Raw genomic sequence first — 25148 nt, 5'->3', positions numbered from 1 at the left:
GCCTGCCAGCTCTGTCAGCAAGGGGTGACATAACTGGCCTCCAGAGCCCCACAGGGGTGCCGTGGACTCAAAAAGGTTGAAAACCTCTGCTTTAGGGAGAAGGGTGGAGTCTGAATGTGATCAATAAACTGTCATGATCCAGAGAAAGTTTATCAAGTGTAAGGTAATTAGGTCCAGTCGCGGACGACTCTGGGGTTGCGCGCTCATCTCACTTTATTGGCCGAGGGAGCCGGCGTACAGCTTCTGGGTCATGTGGCCAGCATGACTAAGCTGCTTCTGGCGAACCAGAGCAGCGCACGGAAATGCCGTTTACCTTCCTGTCCAAGTGGTACCTATTTATCTACTTGCACTTTGACGTGCTTTTGAACTGTTAGGTTGGCAGGAGCAGGGACCGAGCAACGGGAGCTCACCCCATCGCAGGGATTCAAACTGCTGACCTTCTGATCAACAAGTCCTAGGCTCTGTGGTTTAACCCACAGCACCACCTGTGTCCCTTTATCAAGTTTAAGTCCCGCTGAAACCAGCTTAATTCCCACTCATTTGAATGTGGCTTAATTTACAGCTGATTTGCTTGAAGCTATATGGCACCAATAGTGTGCTGGAGTTTTATCCTCCCCAGTTACAAGCTGTTGTATTTAAATGCCCTAAACACTGGATAGATGGACTATTTTTTAAAGTCAAACAGGAAGCAAAAAATAAAATAAAATAAATACTGCAACCTCTTGACATGTTAAATAAGAGTTTTTCCAGGCCTGGTATGCATAACAATAGCTGCATTTTTCTTTAATAAGACTTATCATCCTAATATAGCAATCTAGCCTTTGTGCAGATAAGAGGAGCAGGATATCTGATATAACCTAGGCACCAAGCATGGGTATCGGATGTTAAGGTAAGAATGATACTTTTTTTCCTCCTGGCATGGTCCATAGCCAAATAAGCTGCACTGGAAGTTGGATGCTGAGCTGTTTATTTAATATGGGTGCAAACTTGATGACCATTGTTACTTTGGCAATGATTTGCATCATTAGCATGCCTGCTACGTATGCCTTAAATTCACGACAGATTGAGGCAAATTCAGAAAATTCAGTGCTTTCTGAAATAGAACACTGACTGGGCGTGGTGGTGAGATGCAGTAGCCACAGACCATGAGAGAAATTCAGCGTTGCGCTATGTTCGTTCTATCAGGAACCATCCCGTTCTCCTTCTCCATGTGCTGTTCCGGTGGTTCTCCCAACACCCCTCAGAGCCAGCTTCAGGGTGTCGTGGGAGAAGGGGGTGGGGGGAGCTCCATTGTGCAAATGGAAGTTCTTCTATGGATTTCCACTGATGGGACTTGTTAGCTGCATTCCACCCTGTGTATTCACTGAAATCCATGGGATTGCTTCAAAAACAGTATGGAGCAACAACAACAAAAGACTTGTGGCTTGGAAATCCAGTAAGCTTGTCAAAATAAATATTTTTTTAAAAAAGAAATTGTCCAGTAGCACCTTGTTGTTGTTGTTGTTTAGTCGTTTAGTCGTGTCCGACTCTTCATGACCCCATGGACCAGAGCACGCCAGGCACTCCTGTCTTCCACTGCCTCCCGCAGTTTGGTCAAACTCATGCTGGTAGCTTTGAGAACACTGTTCAACCATCTCATTCTCTGTTGTCCCCTTCTCCTTGTGCCCTCAGTCTTTCCCAGCATCAGGGTCTTTTCAAGGGAGTCTTCTCTTCTCATGAGGTGGCCAAAGTATTGGAGCCTCAGCTTCAGGATCTGTCCTACCAGTGAGCACTCAGGGCTGATTTCCTTCCAAATGGATAGGTTGGATCTTCTTGCATAATTCAAAAGCATCAATTCTTCGACGATCAGCCTTCTTTATGGTCCAGTTCTCACTTCCATACAACACTACTGGGAAAACCTTAGCATCTTGTTGAAAAAGGTATTTAAATATACCTTTCCTAAGAAACCAGAGGCCTTCCTTTTGGGCATTGTTGACCAGAGGGTGTTAAAGAAAGACCGAACATTTTTTATGTATGCAACAACTGCAGCAAGGATACTCATCGCTAAACACTGGAAGACCCAAGATCTACCCACGCTGGAAGAATGGCAGATGCAGCTGATAGACTATATGGAACTGGCAGAAATGACTGGCAGAATCCGAGACCTGGGAGAAGAAGCAGTGGAAGAGGATTGGAAGAAATTTAAGGACTACTTACAAAAATACTGTAAAGTGTACAAATGCTACGAAGGATGCAAGATTGAAAATAACAGGGCACCAGCAAATTAGCTGAAAGGAATATGAGAATAGGTGAGACTAGAGAAGAAGATAAATTTTGGAGTAATGTTACGTCTAAATTAAGTATTTAAGTTTTTGATAAAAGTATTCAAAATTAGAGACTGAATATTGGATGAATATAAAATATGAACTGAAACAAGGTGATAATTTGCTGTTTAAAATTTTACAAACCAGGAACGCAGGAACGAGAGATGTGAGGAAGTACAAAAAGTAAAGAAAATATGGTTATGTTTTTTGTATTATGTGTTAACTTTTTCTTTTTTATGTCTTTTTTATGTTTATTGTATTTTGGTGATGGGTTTATAGGTGTTGGGTGATTATAATGTTTAAAATTTCTAATAAATATTTTATAAAAAAAGAAAAGAAAAGAAAGAAAACCTTAGCATCTTAGAGACCAACTAAGTTTTTTTCTGGGTATAAGCTTTCGTGTTCATGCACACTTCTTCAGATATGCCAGTAACCTTGTGTTCAAGATCCAGCTACCAGGATTCTAAGTCCTATCTTCTGCTCACATATATCATATAGCAAAAGAGGAATGTCAGGGAGAGTCTGTTTGATGGCCCTGTGAGGGTGTCTGGATGAGGGAGACCTGAGTTTGAATGCTTGGCCATTGAGACTTGCATTCAGCAAGGTCACCCTCTGCCCAACTTCATTCAAAAATCTGCCAAATCTGAGGACAACATGAAAAGGACTGCAAACAAAGGTGAGAAAGGAATAGAATAACTTCATATTATTTGAGTGTTGTAAGGGATAGTCATATTGTGGCCGCAATCCAACTCAGAGCCAAGCACATTGGAATGTGGCTGCATAGGATGAGATCACTATACTACAATCTCTGACCGTTGGCCATACTGGATGGCGATCATGGGAGGTGGAATCCAGCAACCTCTGAACAGGAGGCAGCTGGTGGAGCCTGTGAATAACAGGGTCAGTGCCTTGCAAACCAGGGATAAAGCTTGGTGAAATAGGAACAGAGTTGAGTGACAACACCTGGGGAAGGCAATGAGCTCATGAGGAAGAGCCTTGTGACCATGTCATTGGAGAAATGGAAACTCGGTGGCAAATGTTCTCAAGCCAAGCAGAGAGCAACTCCTTCCATTCTGATATTTTAGTTCTGCCTAGGAAGACCCTGAGAAGCAGGCTAAACCTATGTTGGCCAAGGCTGATGGGAGATGGGGTCCAATAGTGTCTTTGAAGGCCATAGATTCCCTACCCATTCCTAAAACTTCAGGTCAACTCCTATGACTTAGCAACCCAAGATGAAGGCTGTGCTATGCAAGAGGGACTCATAACTTTCATCAACAGCCCTAGTTCTAAGCATACCGCTTGGAAATAAATCCTGTAGTTTTTGGTGGGTCTCATTTCCCAATGAGCTTGTTTAGAAGGCAGTAGAAATCTCAAAATGGGCACACTTGATTAGATTGTGCACCTTGGATCTCCAAATGCTGGTAGCCTACTACTCATTTCATCTTTGATGGCTCACCATGGTGGTTGGAGCTATTGGGAGCAAACGGTCCAACTACTTCTGGAAACACATGGTTGAGGAACGCAGGTCTACACTGTACCCCATAGCTGCGGGGAAATTATTCTGCAGACGTTGCAGTGCTTGGATTCTAGAGGGAATCTAGATACCTTACCTATGTTGTCACACCCGGCTACTGCTTTTAGGTGACTACAATTTGGCTATAATTTTGAAGGAGACAGGAGCTGGGGCTGTAATTTGAGCAGTGAGCATGTGCAATGTTTCTTGAGAGCGGCTAATGATCTAAAGTCTTCCAGTGATGATAATTAAAATTATAGTTTCATGAGGATACAGGAAGTAGATGAGGACAAGCCAAAAGTCCACCAATTGAAAGTAAATCATTGTTATTGAACTGGCCTCAACGGTGCAAGGAATTACGAGTTTTCATTCAAGCAGAGGTGTCCTGACACATTTCCACCACAGGAGGGCAGGCATTTCCAAACAATTATTTTTTAAAAAAATATAGATGTAAAAATAAATTCCTGCATCCCAAGGGGAAAAATCAATTTAGGAACTAGGGACTATATCCACAAAAGGTGCAAACCTTTCAGTACTCCACTCTTTTTCATGTTTGGCAAGTCAGAAAAAATACTTCTGGACTGGTAGATGCTATTTTACAGTGGGGGTTGGAGCCTGGTAGGTATCAATGGAACTATGTCCATTTGCACCCATCTCCTCTGTAGATGGGGCGCAGGTGGCGCTGTGGGTTAAACCACAGAGCCTAGGACTTGCCGATCAGAAGGTTGGCGGTTCGAATCCCCGCAACGGGGTGAGCTCCCGTTGTTTGGTCCCTGCTCCTGCCAACCTAGCAGTTTGAAAGCACATCAAAGTGCAAATAGATAAATAGGTACCCCTCTGGAGGGAAGGTAAACAGCATTTCCGTGCGCTGCTCTGGTTCGCCAGAAGTGGCTCAGTCATGCTGGCCACATGACCCAGAAGTTGTACGCTGGCTCCCTCAGCCAATAAAGCAAGATGAGCGCCACAACCCCAGAGTCATTCACGACTGGACCTAATGGACCTTTACCTTACCTCTGTAGAACCCCACTGCAGCAGCTGTTTGCAAGCCATCAAGAGGAAGGTAACTTTCCTTATAAAGCAAGAGGATTTCTCCCCTGATTTTTAATTCACAAAAGTAAGTCCATGGAGGGAACAGCTTTGGTTCTGGGCTTTGGATCATGGTCATCGGACAGTGACTTACAGGTGCAACAAAACCTTTCTCATTGCAGCTTCTGTGTTGATTCCGCTGTGATGTAATATTTTTAAAATAATAATAATAAGCACAATTACTCTGCCAGTGGGAGAATACCCTCTGATTCTGTCACTACTGTTCTTTTCTTTTTTAAAAAGGTATGTTGCACACAATCAGTTTCAAATGCCTTCTATATGAAGCTGGCATCTCACGTTGCAATCCCTCGAAACAATCCTGTCTACTGGGGATGAGCCTGAACAGTGGTGGATTGTGATCTGGAGTGGTATCCATGCCAGTGGCGTAGCGTGGGTTGTCAGCCCCAGGGCAAGGCAAGTAATTTGCACCCCCTAACCCGTGGATTTGCGCCCCCTAACCCGTGGATTTGCGCCCCCTAACCTGTGGATTTGCCCTAACCCCAGATGTTGCGCCCGGTGCGGCCGGCCCCCCCTGCACCCCCCACGCTACGCCACTGATCCATGCCACCCTGAAGTCTATAGAATCACAGAATTGTAGAGCTGGAAGGTACCATGAGGGTCATCTAGTCCAACCCCCTGTGATGCAGGAATCTTTTGCCCAAAGTGAGACTTGAACTCACAACCCTGAGATTAAAAGTCTCACACTCGACCAGTTGAGCCACGAGACCACTCCCACTGCTTTGTGCCCTTTAGTGGTAATTGGCAAACATGGATAAGTATGAGAAACGCTGGCTTAGCCACTTCTCCTCTCTTTAGAGCTGCCTTCCCCAACATGGTGCCCTCCAGATGTTTTGAACCACGACTTCCGTCTCCCTTGGCCCACGAGGTTATATTGGCTGGGGTTGTTGGGAACTGTAGTCCAAAACATTTTAAGGGTGCCCAACTGGGGGAGTGCTAATATAGGTCATATGTAATGGAACACATCTGAAACAAATAGCCATGACTTTTGCATATGGGGAACGGGCATCTAAATCAGCGATGAGCAACCTGTGGTCTGTTCAGTTCATAGAGTCATAGAATCATAGAGTTGGAAGGGACCCTGAGGATTATCTAGTCCAGCCTTTCTCAACCTGTGGGTCCCCAGATGTTGTTGAACCACAACTCCCATCACCCCTAGCTAGCAAGCCCAGAGCTCAGGGATGATGGGAGTTGTAGTCCAACAACATCTGGGGACCCACAGGTTGAGAACCGCTTCTAGTCCAATCTCCTGCAATGAAGGAATATGCACCTGCCCCATATGGGAACTGAACCTGCAACCTTATTGGGCTATAACCTGCAGTATCCCTGGCCTTTGGCCATGCTGCCTAGGGCCGATGGAAATTTGGAGCCCAACAGCATCTGATTTGCATGACATAAGGGGAAGAAGAAATCTCAAGTTTAGGAATTGGATGGAGGAGCCCTCCAGGCCTGTCTGACTCCAGGCCAAACCTCCTCTTCCCAGAACACACCCCTCGCTGGCCTTCCTTCACACATTCCTTGAGAAGTTTTTGCCAGACTGGCATGTATCTTTGGACTCTGGTCATGCCTCTCGCTGGCATGGGTGAAGGACAGTGAGGACTGTCTGCAGAAACTAGCATAATGCAGAAACTAGCACAGTATGCAAAGGTGAGGTTTTCACATGCTGCCTCTGCATGTTTTTGCCTCTGGCGCAGCCCATCACCAGCATGTGCAAGTTGTTGCCTGGAAGGGAATGCAGCTCTCAAGGTAAAAAAAAATATGTTCTCCACCCCAATATCAAGTATGGGTGCCTGAGAACAAGAATACATGCCAGCCTTCAAGAGCTGGGTTAAAAATTAACCCAAAGCCTCTGCCATTGGAGGACCCTAAGCAATTCAGGTTTTCTCAGCTCATCTATGGGATTCATAAAGACCAGTCCTCCGAGCAGGAATGATTGAGAAAGATGTTTACATATCAACATGTGCGTATCAAAACTGCCAAGCTGTATATAAGCTGCAGAAGCTGGGGTTCTTTGGGACTGTCTGTTCTTGGGTGTTTAAGAGAATCATTTGTTCCTCACCTGTTCCTCAACTTGAATTGATGCCAGGGTTTTCTGTGGCAAAACTATGTCACTTGTGCAGTATTTTTAAATTTTATTTATTAAATATATGCACCACCCTTCATCAAAAGATCTCAAGGCGGTTCACAGAACAAAATGCAAGATAAAACACAAGTAAATGATTAAACCAAAACAACAAAACAATACCCCCCCTCCTTCCCACAGACATATTTAAAGGGCTTTAGGGTATTAATCAGCCAAAGGCCTGGTTGAACATTTTTTGCCTTGTGCCTAAAAATATATGATGAAGGCACTAGATATTTGCAAATTGTGTGAAGCCTTGGAATTGCAGTTGAAAAAGACACTGGATTGGTTCTGACAAGTTTTCTGTCACTGTGTACTATAATACTTGCAGTTGTCACGTGGCGATAATCGAGTGCAACAGAGCTGTCTAAAAAAGAGTTTGGTCCATAACAATCACCACAATTGAAGTTGCAATTTGTTGGAAACTTACCTAGGACTAAATATCTCACTGAGCACCAGTGGGGCTTACCTGCAAGGAAATTTACCCATGTTCACAATGCTAACCCTCATGGGGCAGGCTGCAATTTGTACAATGGGAGTTGTCTATGGAAACCATTATTGTACTGGGCTCTTTGGGGCAGTGTGAAGGAGCAGGTAGAATGGTTGGCCTTTTCACCAGGGAGTAACCATGGCATTTGCTGGTTGGTCTCTTACAAAATTGTTCTGAAAACAAAACAGGGCTACCTCTCTGAACTCCTTGGAGGAAGCATGGGAGAAAGACTTGACCAATGAACTGAAAAGTCAACATACCCCAGGAAAACCACTGGCTGGCTTTGACCTGGTGTGGCACTAGCAATTTAAACGGGGTGTTGGCTGGTCAACTTGGGGTGTGAAGCCTGCAACCCTACAAATGTTGCTGGACTGCGCACTCCCATCTTCCACCATGACTACTGGGCAGTGCTGTTTGGGGATGATGGGAGTGGCTCCGAGGCTCCCCAATCTTGTGTAAATAAAAGCGTAATTTCAAATTATTGGTGGGAGGGGGTCTCCTTAAATTAGAAGACTGGGTGTTACCAGAGTTCTGCATCATCTTCTCTATTCTCGTTTTCTGTAGAACACCCTACAGAGTATGTTTCGTGCACAGGTGGATATTATGTCATTTCCTCACTGTGTTTGGATTCTGTCAAGTGCTCTGATTCCCTTTCTTTGACCTTCATACCTTCAAAGACAGTAAACACGTAAATCCCACCCCACGAAGCTAATCCGATTTGCAGAGGCAGGACCTGTGAATTGCTCTACTTCTCCCCCTCTACGTATAGACAAAAGGGACGTATATAATGGATCATTGTTCAAGCCTTCCGTCTCCTCTGAACTGCCTCTGCTGTTGCTCCAGGGCCAGGCCTTCGGTGGCCATAAGGCGAAGCAAAGCTGCTGTCCTCCCGTACTGCCCGCTCTGATCCGAGGAAAGAGGAACAGCTTTCTGGATCAGCCAAAAGTCCCAGCAGAAACTCTACGAAACGGCTCCCCTTTCGTAGCCCCCTGCCCCCAGCACCGGAGGACTGACTTCTGAGCAAAAAGACAGGAGGAAGAACTTTCTGACAGTAAGAGCTGTTCCACAGTGAAACAGACATATTCCCACGAGAGGCGGTGCCCTCTCCTTCCTCGGAGGTTTTTAACAGAGGTTGGGTGGTCCTTTGTCTTGTATGATTTAGTTCAGATTCCCGCATTGTTGGGGGTTGGACTAAATGACCCGCAGGGTCCCTTCCAATTCTATAATTCTAGGATTCCAGGATTGTGAGGCACGTTGAGAATTTGATTTCGCACGCTTAGGCTGCCTGCACACCATCCGTTTAAAGCGCGCGACTTCCCCACAAAGACGCCTGGGAACTATAGTTCACTCCTCACAGAGTTCCAATTCCCAGCATCCTAACAAACCAGCGTTCCCAGGATTTTTTGGGGGTGGGGGTGGGGTGGGAATCGCGCGCTTTAAATGGATGGTGCGTAGGCAGCCATAGACGCGCCTGAACCGATTGGCTGACTTAAGCGAGCTGTGCCAAACTTAACCCAAGACAGGGCTGCTATGTCGTTTGATCACTCAAAAGCAACAGCAGTCGCAAACATATTTAACACAAGAGTAAGGGTCATAGAATATCACGCGAATAACAAGTGCCTTTGCGGTTGCAGCCCAGGTACCGGGCAGAGGAGGCGCGGGCCACGGCAGAGCGCGGCAGGGGTCGCAGCGACTCCAAAGGGAACCTGAACCGCGCTGCCTGCAGCGCAGCGCCCCGCTCCTGCGCTCGATCGATCCGCAGTTGCAGGGTCGTTTCAAATCTCGGCTTTAGCCCTAGGAAGTTCCCCTCTTTATGTTGAGCGGGCGGAGGGAGGGAGAGGTGGGGGGGGGGGGAGTCCGTCGTCGTCTTCCACAAGCAGAGCTTTATCCTTTCCAACCCCCCTTTCGGAACAGAAGCATTTGGCACGCGCAACTCTGGAAACATTTCCACTCCCGAAGGAGCTGCCGAGCGCCGTGAAGAAATAGGTACATCTTTCTTCCAAGCGCGGGCCGGGCGGGCAAAGAAAAGTCTCGCGGCGGGCCGGAGCTCCGGCAGCTCCTCCTCCCGGCGAGCCTGACGGCTCGAATCCGGAAAGTTGTGGCAGAGGAGAAGCGAAGAGCGCGCTCAGTACCCCTCCGCGGCTGGGGCTGAGCGTATGTGTGCCTGCTTGTATGCGTGTGTGTGTGCGTGTGTGTAAGCTGGAGGGGGGGGGCGCCTGGAGGAGGGAAGTCCAAAAAGGGGGCGGCGTTCCCTTTAAAAGCCGCCTGCCCTGCCGCGCTTCCTTGCAGCACCAGCAACCCGCCGCGCCAGCCTCGCCTAGGCTCTCCCGGTTCGCTCACAGGCCGCCTGGCGCTTGGCGAGCGCGCCTCCAGCCCCCGCGCCCGTGACCTCAGCCCGAGCCGAGCAGCCACAAAAAGCCCCGAGAGGGAGAGGCCGCCAAGAGAGAGAGAAAAAGGGAGAGCGGCGCAAGCAGCTCCGCTTGCAGGAGAAACAGGAACAAGCAGCAAGAAGCGCTCGACGCCGGAGCCCAGGGCGCACGCAACGCGCGGAGAGAGGCAGGAGCCGGGTCGTGCGCTCTTGCCGCCGAGCCACCACCAGGAGCCGCCGGAACCGAGCAGCAGCAACAGGAGGAGGAGCAGCGGCGGCAGCGGCTGGCCGGGCCACTAACTCTGCCTGCTCGCTCTTGTTGCTGCTTTTCTTCTGCAACCAGGAACGAAAGCGCACGACCCAGAGGAGTGGGGGGAAAGTGGCCCGTTTGGAGAGATCGGAGGCGGAATCCAACGCTTCACGGCTGCTGATGCCAAGGGCATTTTCTTAAGGAGAAGGGAGCTGCTTTCTATTGACATCCGAGCAGGAGCGCCGAGGGGGCGCGCATTGCCGGCTCTCGGCCCGGGAAAGGGACGTTTCTTCGCCCCCGACCCTCCTTTCCCCGGCAGTTTCGGATCCTGAGCATGTTTCCCCGGCGGGCCGGGCCCTGGAGAAGGACGCCGGCGGTGCGTGCTCTTCCCCCGAGCTTGGCTCTGGGGCAGCGCTCTTGCAGCCGGGAGTGATGCGGCGCCCGGGAGAGGCCAGCGGGCCAGAGAGCAGCTGCAAATCCGCGACCGCCGCGTCGACGTCTTCTTCTTCCTCGTCTTCCTCCTCGCTTCGTCCAGGTTAGACCAGGAGCGAGACCATGCCCGGGATGTTTCTTCCTCTGCGCCGAGAAGCGAGCTCGGGCTGCAGCGCTGGAGAGGAGCTCGACTAGAGAGCGAGGCTTCGGAGGCGCTTGGAACGTTTGGTTCCCCTTTTGCCTCGGCTGCGCTCGCCGCAAACTTCCCAGGGAGGGAGGGAAATTGAGCACAGCTCCTCGCCGCTCGTGGACAGCTCTCCTCCCCGACCCCGGAGTAAGGAGGTGGGGGGGAAGACCACCACCACCCAAAAAAAGAAAAAGAAAGGACGGATCGCACATCCTCCCCGCTTGATCGGCCACGCTACTTCCATGTGGAGGGTGGCTCCATGGACGTGCCCGAGTGTGCTGCTGTTGCTTCTTAGGCGATCGGCGGGATCCTAAAAGGTAGCAGGAGGCGGGGGGCGCTGGGGAAGGAGGGCGCGCGCGGTTTCGAACTCGGCACATGGCCACACCTGCCGGGAAACTTCCCGCGGGGACTCCCTGCGGATTCTTTCCTCCGCGTTTCCCAGACTGTGGATCATACCTCCCTCCCCACAACAAAAACAGTCGCGAGTCTTCCTAGGAAGTATGAATTAAAGCTAATGGTAAACGAGACATTTCTGGTGGCAGATCTCCCTCTTGGCATGTACCTTGAGCACTTGTTGAGAGAATGCGGGAGGTGTGTGTCCCTTTTGCTTTTCCTCTTCTCTTTCTCCCCCGTGACAAGACCCCCCCAGCTTCCCCCTTCCCCAAAACACTTTGCTGCGCAAGTTAACTGCTTGCAGCGCCCATCCTAAGCGCCTTGCAATATCCCGGGCCACAGGTGGCAGGCAGGGAGAGTACTGGGCAGGTTATTACGCGGCAGCATCCTCTCCCGTATATTGCAAGAAGTCCTGGCTGGGAAACACTTCCAGCAGGCCTCCGGAGTTGCTGCCTGTGTTGCTCTGCTGGCCCGGTCACTTGCTGAAGCTACTTTATTCGGGATGTTTCGCTCCGCTCCGCAAACTACAGGCTCCCCACCCACCCACCGCTGTTTCGGGAGCTTCTGAAACCCGAGTCCCTTTCTAGCCCATTATTGTAACGCGCCCCCCGCGCACCTCCATTCACAAATCCCATTGATTTTGGTAGGAACATCTCCGCGCATAAACCGTGGGTGGGGGAACTGGCTCCAGATGTTGTTGAACTACAGCTCCCATCATGCCTGACCATCACCCATGCTGGCTGGGGTTGATGGGAGGTGGAGTCCAACGAAGTCTGCAGGGCCACAAGTTCATCACGGCTGGCCTCTTAACAGTTAGAGAGGATCGTTTACCGTAGCCGAATGAATCCGAGGCACGGGAAAGGGATGCTGGAGAGTGGAGTTTAAGCTCGCTTTTACTGTAGCAGGCTTTTGAAAGGAAGAAAGTCCAACAAACCTAAATGCACGTCCAAGAACTTTACGCGCCCCTGAACTAAAGCAGCAGAAAGGCGCTCTCTCCATGTAAATGAGATCCTTGAATGAAACGGCTCACATGGATAAAGTTCTAGCTAGCAACCTTTGCAATCTTTTGCTTGTGGCTGCCGATGCCCGGCTCATTATGCTGGATCCCAAAACTATTAAAATGCGGAGCGAAGGGGGCGGGGAAGAGATGAAATAAGGTTTCCATTAGCTATGTGTAGGTTACAGGATGTAAAGGAAGGGAGTGAGGGGGAGAAAGCGGGGAGTCAGGCAGTTTCAGGTCACAATCCAGCACACTGTCAGGTGCACTTGGTTTTGAATGCCTCATTCTGTGCTGACTTGTTGCCTTGGTGCATCCTCTAATTGTTTCCAGTGGTTTTGTCCAGCCCTTGGGGAATCGATGGGCTATAAAACTTGAAGCCCGCTCTCCTTGCAGACCTAGGAGGCTGGAAGCTCCTCTGGATAAATGTTTCACTGCAGTCAAAAAGGCATGTGTCCTTCCCCTTCCCCATGTAATTCTCCTTTCTAAAAAAGCCACTCCGTGATTATTTGTTCTCCCTTTACCATATTCACCTCCTGTCTCCTCATTCCATACCTTCTGCTACATGCATGCCTGGGTTTTGTGCAGCAGAGCCACCTTACAGCAGGCAAGGAAGCAGCTTAAAGATCACAGTCCCATAATGCTGGCTCTCCAGCCTCCCCTCAAAACCCCACCATGCCACACCCTGCAATACTTCCTTCCCTCAGCTACGTCCCAGCATGCAGCTATGCTTGGGGGCTCTTCACACAATACTAATTATAACAGTTCTGTCTCTATTTATTCTCTGGAGTGAACAGTTGCACTCAAATAGCCCAGGAGCCACAGTGTGGGCTTGTGAATATAATTATGAAAATTCATGTGATTGTGGAGGTATCCCCCATGCCATATCGTGGGTGAATGTGTCAATATCTTGCTGCAGGGTTTTAGGCCACCCCTCCTTCAAGGGGTTGTGGGTGGCATTTTTAAGTGAGCCGCCCAAATCTGCAGGGTCTTACATGTGCTAGCTCCCTTCTGAAATTTCCATTTCACACAGTCCTTTCCTTTGCCAGCAATCGCAAAGTTGTCCACGGTGGGGAGCAGGTTGTGCGTTACCAATATTGTTTTGTGTGACTTGCCTAGAGGAATGATAGCAGCTTCTATGGGTTGTATTCAACTAATGTTTACTCTGTTGAAATTAATGAACCCAGGTTACTCATGGCCATTGATTTCAGTGGGCCTACTCTGAGTAACAATTGAGTATAACCTGTTTTTTCCTGGACTAAGAGGATCCATTTGTGGGATTTTCTTTTTGCTTGGGCCTTATCTGTGCTTTCAGCCGCAGGATTGTGAATTGCCTTCGCTTTCAGTTACTTATTCCCCATTGCCCATAATACCAGTTCCTACCAATCTTGGTCCACATGGGCAGCTTCCATAATGTGCTGGCAGATTGCTACCCACCCCAGCAGCTGTGGACATATGAGAGAGAGAGGAAAAACAATATCCTGCCACAGTTCATGTCAGTATCAAAGTTCCCACTGGGGTCAGGACTGTCTCTCATAAACTTCACTTTCAGGGAAATGGAGAAGGTCCTACCTACAAGGACCATGGGAGCTGGGAAGGGTTATTTATAGATCAATGGTAAAACTACTGTTTTGCATGCAGAAAGACCCTAGTTGGATCCCTGGCATTACCAGGCTGTCCTGGGCATATCCCATCTGAAATTATACTACTGGCAGATAAAGGGGCGCGGGTGGCGCTGTGGGTTAAACCACAGAGCCTAGGACTTGCCGATCAGAAGGGCAAGTGAGCTCCCATTGCTTGGTCCCTGCTTCTGCCAACCAAGCAGTTCAAAAGCACGTCAAAGTGCAAGTAGATAAATAGGTACTGCTCTGGCGGGAAGGTAAACGGCATTTCCATGCACTGCTCTGGTTCGCCACATGACCCAGAAGCTGTACACCGGCTTCCTCGGTCAATAAAGCGAGATGAGCGCCGCAACCCCAGAGTCAGCCACGATTGGACCTAATGGTCAGGGGTCCCTTTACCTTTACTGGCAGATACGACTGTGCTAGACGGCACCAATGGAATGGCTTTGTACAAGGTGGTTTCCTATGTTTCATGGAGCGAAAGCAGCCGTGAAGCTTAGAAGGACCTTACACTTTGCTCATGCTGGTTTTGCCCTACAGCGTTTCCTCGCCTGCCAACTCACCCTCTTCCATTCTCCCCAGGTTGATGACCATGGTTGCCAGGACCTGCTCTCTACTAGCACTGCTGCTTTATCACATACTGCTGGGTGGTTCGGCCAGCCTCATCCCGGAGGTGGCCGACAGGAGAAGGTTCAGCGGAGACTTGGGCCGTGTCACTCCCCTGCAACTCTCTGAAGGGATCCTGCGCGAGTTTGAACTGCGCCTGCTCAATATGTTTGGGCTCACGCGGCGGCCCACCCCAAGCAAGGACATCATCATCCCTCCCTATATGTTGGAGCTCTACCATCTGCACACCAGCCAGAAGCCAACAACCATGGACTATAACCTGGAGAGAGCTGCCAGCAGGGCCAATACTGTCAGGAGCTTTCACCATGAAGGTAAGGAGGGATGCTCTTAGCTCCTGCTTCCGCTGCCCAAGCCCTAACAAAAATAGGCTTGGAGATTCCACCCCCTCTGCCCCTTGCAAATTGGAATGCTGCAGTTGCCAAGACGTTTGGTGGTTGGATATTTGGGAAGGCCCACATAGCTCAGTGGGGGAGCACCTGTTCCCAGCGTCTCCAGGTAGGATGCAGAGAGACCCCTGCCTGAAATCTGTTCAGCGCCAAATGCAGCAATGGCCTTGATTTCTTGTGCTCCTTCACCCATTAGATATATGCAATGTATCTCTTGCTATTTAAGCAGTTGTGAATTCCTCATTATGCAAATTGAATCTCTGCCTGGTTTGGTTGCTGCTACACTGGTATGCTCTAACGAGACAAAGCATATCGCTCAAATCTGGTTAGCTGAAAAGTGCAGTTTAAATGTACGGTTTTTCCTTCTGAGCATCTATGCTAGGAAGGAAGAGAATGCAGCTGAAGTGTGAGTCTCTCCTTGTGGTGTTTCTGCTCAAACTCCTCTCAGCTTCCTCTTAGTTCAGCGCAGGCCTGTCTCAACCACTGAAAAATGAATCAGGGTTCTGAAACTAATCTTGCCCATGTTGACTTGGAAATAGGTAGCCTTCTTTCACACTCAAAGCTCACACCTGGAAACACTAGGAGGAATTCAAAATCTTACTCCTCTGATCAGGGCAAGTATTTTGCAACGATCTCCCTCTTTCTCCTTCTGTGTGCTGTGTGCCCGGACTCATCTGTTTTAATTCTGGCCACTATTTTGAATGATTGTGGTGGGTGGGAAGCTTTCAAAACCTGAAGTCATGTTGGCAGTAATGTAGATGTGTATGTGAAGACAGTACCATGCCCATTTCAGTACATGCCCATTAGCCTTTGGATCCCAAAATGAACAGAAATGGTTATCTCTGCATGGCTGCCAGGCCTCCTGGGCTGGATTCAAGCACAAGGCATTGTTAGAGCAGACCCGCTGGAATCGGTGAGACTTCACTTAGTCATCCCATTGATTTCCATGGGTCATCTCCGGAATTACAACCAACCCAAAGATTGCAGTTTCAGCCTGTGATTTCTAAAAAAAAAGCTATTTGAAGAACACTGACACGTTGCGTATCCCCTCCCCTGCATAATGATGAACATCACAGAAACACATGGCCTTGCATTTTGAGACATTTTTAAAAGCACAGTCCATAGTTCTAAGACAGGGGTCAGCAAACTTTTTCAGGAGGGGGCCGGTCCGCTGTCCCTCAGACCTTGTGGGGGGCTGGGCTATATTTTTTGGGGGGAAATGAACAAATTCCTATGCCCCACAAATAACCCAGAGATGCATTTTAAATAAAAGGACACATTCTACTCGTGTAAAAACACGCTGATTCCCGAACTGTCCGTGGGCTGTATTTAGAAGGCGATTGGGCCTTAATTTGCCTGCCCATGTTCTAAGATGTATTTGATTTTTTTAAAAAAAGTTTATTTAATTTTCTAAATATGTTTCTGAAGATTGAGCCTGTCACTGCCTTTGTGTTGGCGGCAGAATCTCCTTTCCCTCCCTCCTAAAGAACCAGTATCCCGCATATGCTTATGCTAATAATGTGGGTGGCCAATTTGCCCAGAGGAGTGTAGAGACCAGTTTTTCCTCGAGGTGATGAACGTATAGATGGTAGGAAACAACCTGGAGCAAAAATGAGGAGGAGTACAAGGAATGTCGCATTTCCCCCTTTAAATAGCTAGCAATTTTAGTTGCTGGCTATGTTTGTTTCATTAAACCTTAAGAATGGCAAACTACATTTCTAACTCTGCTGAACTCTTTGTTCTGTGCCATATTCATTTATCAGTTTTTAAAAATTGACTTACATTGATTCAATGCAAGAGAAGTGGGCGGTTTTTTTTAATTCTACAGATTCTGTCCAGATTATGAGTTCCTACCAATAAATTTAAATGTTGCAGGCTAAATAGGAAAAAAAAAAGTCTGTCTAATTTACAGTTGGCAATCAGGGTAACTTGGAAGGATTTCTAATCCCCGTCTAATCCCCGTGAGAGATCAATTTAACAATCAATTGTATTGTCTCCACCGTGACTTTGTCTTCTGTTTAAATCTAGATTTAGTGGAGACCCAAGGTAAGCCCTTCAGAAAGCAAGGCTGATAAGTTTGGGAGCAGCTGCCCACTGGATTTCATGGGCACCTGGGGCTTTAGGTCACTCAGATTAGAAGCCACAAGCAAATATGTACTTAACCAGACAGAACAATTGGGAGTAAATGCAACACAATCTTCAGATGCTCTGTTGCCACTTATTCTTGTATTTTCCAACTAGGCCAGTTTGCTAAATGAAAGGCAACTTGCTTGAACTTTTATGCAAAGTGCTTATATCCGAGTTCCTTAAACTTGAATGAACTTGTCCTCAGCACTACTGGGCAAAGCTTTACATTGTATTTGCAAAGGGTTTTTTTGTTTTGTTTTTGCTGCTGCTGCTTCTGCCATCTCTGTTCAATGCAAATCCAAAGGTTTTGCCATGATTGCGGCAATCTCCTTTCTTCTCCCCTCCATTTATGACCCTAAGCACATTTTGTATGTATGTGATTAGCAAAGTCACATTGAATTAGCTAGACTTACAGGTTCCTTTCTGTGTTTCTGCATCCCAGCCACAGATAGTTTGATGCAACACATGTACAAATAATAAGCATTCAGAGGATGTGAATCTAGTGTCTTCTGCAGAAAAGCTATAAACTTGCAGTTGTCAACCTTTTCACGGGCGGCATTGATGGATTGTAGAATTGGGGGGAGAGAGACGGAAGCAACTGCTTAGGTTACATATAGTATAGAGCTGGGCTGGCAAGGAAAGATACATAAATATGTATTTTAATTAAGTTTCTCCACAAGGGGTGTGGCCTGCGTAGTGATTATTCTAACTAATAGCAAGTCTTAATGAGGAAAGAGATTAATGGTGTAACTTAAACTTGCACTGTGGCTTATGCTGCTTTGTGTGTGTGAATATAAAACTAATGAATGGGAGAACTTCCAGTAAACATTTCAATTGTGCCAAAATGCATCTTAACGCAGAACTACATACATATATGAGCGGGCAGAGGGAGGGAAGGCTAGCAAGTGTTTCGGTCGGTCAGCTTCCTTGCTGCAACTCTGCAACAATCTTTATTCCAGCGAAATAAACCCTTGGGCGATAACCCTACACCCCTTTGCTTGGGAGTAAGTCCCGCTGAAGCGGAGAAGCAATGACTTGGCCATTGCGGTCCAGTGATCTATATAGCTCAAGAGAGAACTTGAACCCAGGTCTAAGTCTTTCCCTAAGTCTGTTATTTATTGTGGGAAGCCTGTTCTTTCAAGCCGATTCAAAGGGCTGTTCTCCCCCCCCCCCAAAAAAAAAAATACAAGAAAAGAAAACACCTAAAAGCAGCTTATCTAGAGAGAGCTGCCTTAAAGCAGCAGCAGAGATAACAGGTTAGTTTTTAAAGGCCTTGGGAAATAGAAAGGATGTTAGGGAATACAACCATTACGGTAGGTCTTTTGGAGGGTTTTATATTGTAAACCATCCAGTCATCCTCTGATGAAGGGCAGTATAGAAATTTAATTAATTAATAATAGTAATAATCGTCATCACCTTATGCCCCGAGGCGTCTCCCTGGCATGTCAGCTACTGAAAGGCCCTTTCACAGGTGCGCTTGAGAGGAAAGGGAGTGCCTAGACAATGGTGGGGTTTAAATACGAGAAACAGTGTGGAGGAACTGGTTCAATGCTAATTGGCTGGCGGCTGAGGGCTGCAAGATCTGGAGGGCTGCAGGTTCCACACCTCCTGTGACCAGGATACAGATGTGCTTACAGAGAACCCACAGGAAAACCTGTTTTTCCCTCTGACTGTTTTGCTGTAGCGTGCTACAGAAAAAACACACACACTTAACTTTTCTCTGAAAGCTCTAAAAACCTGACGCGATCATTTACTTTTTCTCGCAGTTCCAAGGGCCACAAATGATTTGAGCAAATTGTTAGATTGTTTCTTCATTTCCTTTAATAAAAACACAGGCCCAAGTACACTGTTTGCAGCTTGCAATATTACTCCCCGTCACATCCAATCCCATAAACCAGCCTAGTTAAAGTAAGAGGCCTCTCCCTCCGTCAGTTGAGCATGAGAGTCTTAATCTCATGGTTCTGAGTTCAAGCCCCACTTTGGACAATGTTTCCTGCACACTGCAGGGGGTTGGACTAGATGGCCTTCATGGCCTCTTGCAACTCTACAATTCTGAGATTTTGCCTCTCTGGGTAGGGAATTCCACAACCATGGAGCCACTGTGTTGGTCCCTGTCAGCCTAACTTCTCTCCTCAGCAAGCACATGTCTGCCACTGACCTTTAATCTCTGGCTTGCCTCTCTGGGCAAAGGCAGAAGCTCTGGCTTTGCACCTTTGCAACCATGCAAAACACAGGTTTGTTGGGGTTTTGGGGGATGGGGCGGGGGTTTGTTTAGCCCTGCCTTTGTTTTGCACATGTCAGTTCAAAGCCACTTAAGAGAAGTGTCCAATTAAAGCACCAATGATGTAGATAGGGCAGGAATTAAAAACAAATCGAATGTGAGGTAAACACAGCGTGGCTGTGGCTTGTTATTCTCGCGAACCCTCCCTAGCCATTGGGTGAGCGGCTGTTTTTTCCCCTGTTGCAAAACTTGGCGGGGGCAGGGCGGGAATGGGAACGCAAGAGGCAAGGAGGGGTTTGGGTGGGAAGAGACGGAAAGATGGCAGCCGGTTGCTGGCTCTGAAAGGTAGTGAGGAGTCGCCAGATGCAGTAGGGTGAGGATAGAAGATGGCCCTAGGGGACAGGGCAGCGCAGGATAAAACACCGCAGCAGTTTTTCCTCTGAGTAGAAGGAAGCAGGGGGACTCCCATCAGGACAGGGCAAGGAAAAACAAGGGTGAAGTAGATCTTGAAGGAAAGACACCAGGGGTTTGTGGTGGGTGGAAACCCCAGGAAAGAGTGTAGACTCAAAGGACTGGGAAATGGCTTCTGTTTTCCTCAGAAGATGTTCTTCTGGAGAGATGGAGAATTTGTGGCCCTTCTGATGTTGCTGGGACCACAACTCCCATCAGCCCTAAACACTGGAGCATGCTGGCTGGGGTGGTTGGGAACAGGGGCCCACAGTTCCCCACATCCCCTCATCTTGTTGTTCTGGCACTTTTTAGAGATGCTTACAGAGTTGTTGGGACGTGGGTGGCGCTGTGGGTTAAACCACAGAGCCTAGGACTTGCCGGTCAGAAGGTCGGCGGTTCGAATCCCTGCGAAGGGGTGAGCTCCTGTTGCTCGGTCCCTGCTAATGCCAACCTAGCAGTTTGAAAGCACGTCAAAGGGCAAGTAGATAAATAGGTACCGCTCTGGTGGGAAGGTAAACGGCATTTCTGTGTGCTGCTCTGGTTTGCCAGTCGGCCGCGACTGAACCTAATGGTCAGGGGTCCCTTTACCTTTTTTACAGAGTTGCTGAGAGAGGAGAACAGTCCGACCCTAAGACATCTTGCTGTCAAATGCTACACACCTCACTCATAGCCAGTGCTTTGAAAGGAGTCTTACAATGCTGTTCACAAACCACTCCCTGCCATTTTGTAGCCTGCACCTATCTTGGTGCCACATGACCAGGTGGCTTCACCCTAAAGCATGTCAGGGCCACCCCTGCAAGAGACTCCATGTGCTCAGGCATACATGTGGCCTCACTGCAGATGGGTGTAGAGTGCTCAGGACACCACATTTAGAGGGAGCCAATTATAGTTAGCTTTCCTGCAAATGCTTGGGAGAGACCCGTTGTCCACCATAGACTTGTGTACTTTAAATACAAGCTCTTGTTTAGGTGACCATAGAGGAAAGGGACTCTGAATCAGATGCTGGGGAATAAGGAGATACCTTTGGATTATAGTTGTGTTTCCAAAGCTGCAGTGGGAACAATTAGGCTAGAATCCAAAACTTCTTCCTTTGGTATTTAATATTAGTGACACTTCCAAGTCAATGGACCACGAACGGAGCAATGTCGCGGTTAAGATAGTTCACAATATGCTTAGACTCAGCCACAGTTGTTGCATTTAAGCCTCCACTGGTAAAAGTTGCAATGTGTGGTGGTATTATCATTGTGTAGTTCACCGAGTGGGCTGGACACATTGCTTGTTCATAACCCAATTTAGAAGCTATCTGAGAATATGGATATTGTATCGCATACTGAGCCATTGGAATAAAACAGGAGATAGGGCAAGTCAAATCTTCCCATTGCTTTCTCTTAGATTTCTTTGACTTGCACATGAATTTATTTCTGAACCCAAAGTGCAAATGAAGATTCACTCCAACTCCCATCAGTCTCTAATAGGGTCAGGGATGGTGGAAATTGTAGACCAGCAATATCAACCTTGGGAGCAGCAGATTCCCTCACCCTTGGCCTCAATGGTTTAGTTAAATTTGGCAGCAATAGTACATCCTGTCAATACTGTACAGTGTTATTGGTCATAAGTAAATGTTCAATCATAGTACTATATTTCCCCAAAATTTTGTTTTCCAAAAAGCAAAACTCACACCTTAAAACTATCTGAGAGTGCTCCAATCTTCCACATGGGATGCACATAATTCCCTTCGCCCAGTATGTCTTCATCCCCTCTCTGAGCCTTCCCCCCACCCCTCCTCATGCCTTCCATATTAAAAAGAACAAAAAGGAAATGGTGTTTTGTGTCCCTGGCCACTTTAGATGATGACCAATATATTGCCTGTCTCCAGTTCAAATTTCAGCCACATACTTAAGCAAATGTTCATTCCTCTGCTCCCACCTGTAATAGCAAGTATTATGTAGGGGGTGAGCTTTCAACAGTTAAAATTAGTAGTAGATTTTATAGAAAAGAGCAGGACAAGGCACAACTCACAAAGCGCCTTCCAGGTTGGCAGGGTCTGTATGCCTGTTTGTCCCATATTTTGCAGTTAACTGTTCATAATAGCAGTGCAGTGGACAGGCAGTATGGATGATGAATTTGCCCAACATGTGATGCAGCTGTAGACTGCTGCAGTTCAGTAGATCTGTGCGACTTTGTTGCCCGTTCCTGCAATGCTGCCCATGGCCTCCCCCCAAGCAAACAACTAGTCCTACCTGGTGCCCTGCAGATGTTTAAGACTACAGCTCCCATCAGCCCCAACCAGCATGCCTGCGAGCTATAGTCCCAAACATCTGGAGGGCATCCGAATGGTTTAACTACTAAACCCATACAAGTTATTTTCATTTAGGGCCTGCTTGAGTAAAATGACTGGGTGTGCTTTGTGGAAAGGTCTATAATTACGAGACAGGGTTTTGGATAGTAAGTTTTGTAAATCATGAAACTTGTGGCACAATGCCTTTGGAATGGCTTTTGAGAGACTGACATGAAAACTGGAAGGTAGGGGTTTGTTGTTGGCGTTGTGTTTTTTTTTTTAAGGGAAATCTTTAAGAAATGCAATCCCTTTCCTTGATCCTCAGTCAGTTTTTAATTACTCTCCCTGGGCCCCTGCTAACCACAGTGTTAAAAAATGTTCTTTAATACCCTTGAATTCCAAAGCAATGCCTCACATTTCTTCCCCCTTATTACGACCACCTGGAATTTGCAGTGCACTCCTATGAGATCCAAAATGTGCGGCAGCGAACGAAGCATTTTAACATCATGTTTCGTGGGCTTGCCTAAACAAACAGAAAGACAAGAGCAACTAGAAAAAGGGAAAGGGGGAAAAGTCATTTGAATTTCTAACGTAACACACGTATTGGCTTATGCTAATGTTACGGGAAATCTTCTATATCTGTAGGGTACTTCAGATATTTCATGGCATTATCTGAGTTACTGATTGTGTTTTTCTTCTTCTTCTTTCTCTCCCCCCACAACCAGAAACACTAGAAGAACTTCCAGAAAGAAGTGGGAAAACATCTCGTCGCTTCTTCTTCAACTTAACTTCCATCCCTGAGGGGGAGTTCATCACTTCAGCTGAGCTTCACGTTTTTCGGGAGCACATTCAAGACGCTTTTGAGAGCAATGGCAGCTCTTACCACCGTATTAATATTTATGAAATCGTCAAGCCCGAGAGAGAGGCCTCCCAGGACCCCATCACGAGACTTTTGGACACGCGCTTGGTGCATCGTAACGCCAGCAAGTGGGAAACGTTTGATGTGACGCCGGCTATCATGCGGTGGATTGCACATGGACAACCCAACCATGGTTTTGTGGTAGAAGTGGCTCACTTGGACCCCAGGGAGAGCACTGCCTCCAAGAGGCACGTCCGGATCAGCAGGTCTTTGCATCAGGACGATGCCAGCTGGTCTCGGATCAGGCCGTTGCTAGTGACCTTTGGGCACGACGGAAAGGGACACCCTCTCCACAAGAGAGAGAAGCGCCAGGCCAAGCGCAAGCACAACAAGCGCAAGTCCAATTGCAAACGGCACGATTTGTACGTGGACTTCAACGACGTGGGGTGGAATGACTGGATAGTGGCCCCGCCGGGCTATAGTGCCTTCTACTGCCACGGAGACTGCCCCTTCCCCTTGGCAGACCACCTGAACTCCACCAACCATGCCATTGTTCAGACTCTTGTCAATTCCGTCAACCCCAAAATCCCCAAAGCTTGCTGCGTGCCGACAGAACTGAGTCCCATCTCCATGCTCTACCTGGATGAGAACGAGAAGGTGGTACTAAAGAATTATCAAGACATGGTTGTGGAGGGCTGTGGTTGCCGCTGACGTGGCAGCAGGACGGAAAATGGACCAATGAAACAAAACAAAACTTGACACTTTAATATTTCCCAATGAAGACCTTATTTATGTTATGAAATGGAGAATTAAACGCATCTATTTTGAAAAAAAAATCTATTTATGTCTACAGAAAAAAGTGAGGAAAAAAATATTTTAATCAGAGAATTATTCCTTTTAAAGATTTTTAAACGTATTAGTTGTACATTTTATATGGGTTTAAGCGCCCCCCCTTTCCCCCCTCAGCACATGAAGTATAAAGGTCAGATTGTTATTTTGTATTTATTTACTATTATAACCACTTTAGAAGAATAGCTAATTTGTATTTATATGTATAATCAAAAAAAGCAGAAGAAAAAAAAATATAGGGTTTGTACATAATTTAAAACAAATGGTAGCTTTTTTTTGTTTCTCTTCCTTTCCCAGTGTGTATTTAAGTAAGTTGCGATGTGTACATGGAAGGGTTACTATGGCAAAGGTGCGTAATGCATTTTGCTTTCTGCAGTTCTACTGTTAAGGTCACGAGTGCAAGCCCAATGAAAAGTGGCTAATCCGCCCTGCTGACTCAAGATTATATTGTACAATTCTCAGGAATGCTGCAGGGGTGGGCTGCCTAGTCCATGAGAAACTGGCATCCTCCCGGTGGGGAGCATTTGGATAAGAACCAGACGGTTGCCGAGCAAGTAGAAATAGAACTGATGTTCCTCATGAAGGTGTCACACGACCCCCAACTGGGCTTCTCTAGAAAACTCTCTTTCCCTACTTTGATTTTCGTTTTTTGGTCCTTGCACCGACAGAAAAGCAAAATGTTTATGCTGTTTCTCCCCTTTTAAGTAGTTCACCCATTGGAATCCTTGTCCTGGCCAAATATTAAATAATAAAATACCAGTTTTTAAAAAGCTTCATTTCTGCTCGCCTTTCCGACGGCGCCTAAGGTATTCCTGCTACTCCAGAGTAAAGCTCGCTGGATGCCAGAAGTGTATTATTGCGCACACCTTGCAATCTATGCTAACAGAGCTCCGAGGGAAGAACAGGTTTGTGGGAAGCAGCAAAGTATGCAAATTCCACCCTTTTATTTTCCTAGGGACATCAAACACATGCAAAGGAATCCGAGGAATTACTACCGGGCCAGGCCCTAAATATCTCCTCCCGCACCTATGTAAAAAGCTCCAGGGAGGTAGAAGTTCGCATGCAGTCAGATGTGTTGCCCATATGCAAGTATAAAGCTGGGTCAACTTGCACCCCCATGTAAGGGGAAGAGGGCTTCTTGGTTTCCCACGAGAACTTGCAGAACAGGAAAACAATCGCCCTTCCATAGATTCTACAGAGCCAGGTGGGAAGTAGCCAACATGGCGCCTTCAAAATATGTTTTTGAACTTACGCTCTCATCAGCCTCAGTGGCCAGTGAGGAGGGGTGCACCTGGAATGGGCTACTTACAAGCAACAGCGACAGGAGAAATGTTCACCAGAGTCAAAAGACGTAAAGCTACACTGCAGTCCTACACATATCTACTCGGAGGGCATTCCCACGAAGTTCAGGGGGAATTACTTTGGGGAAACCCAGCTGACTCAATCGCACTTGCATCTGAGAAGCTTTGTGAAGGATTGCGCTGCTAGTCTGGCTTGCAATAATGCCATTCATAACCATCCTGAAATTACATACTGTGGAATAATTTCACTTAAGTGGTTTGAGAACGGA

At 47.4% G+C, this 25148-nt stretch overlaps 1 protein-coding gene across 1 annotated transcript; it reads left to right on the top strand.

Moving 5' to 3' along the window:
• Positions 1-9718: 9718 nt before the first annotated feature.
• Positions 9719-24338, top strand: BMP2 (bone morphogenetic protein 2). The gene is made up of 3 exons (XM_028722205.2): positions 9719-11086; positions 14364-14719; positions 22596-24338. Exons 2-3 carry the CDS (start codon positions 14368-14370, stop codon positions 23438-23440), a joined length of 1197 nt encoding a protein of 398 aa, XP_028578038.1. The 5' UTR covers positions 9719-11086; positions 14364-14367; the 3' UTR covers positions 23441-24338.
• Positions 24339-25148: the final 810 nt, after the last annotated feature.

This window comes from Podarcis muralis, chromosome 3, assembly GCF_964188315.1.
Source record: "Podarcis muralis chromosome 3, rPodMur119.hap1.1, whole genome shotgun sequence".
Lineage (NCBI taxonomy): Eukaryota > Metazoa > Chordata > Lepidosauria > Squamata > Lacertidae > Podarcis > Podarcis muralis.
The sequence above is the reverse complement of the archived record's forward strand: the minus strand, read 5'-3'. Positions and strand labels throughout refer to the sequence as shown.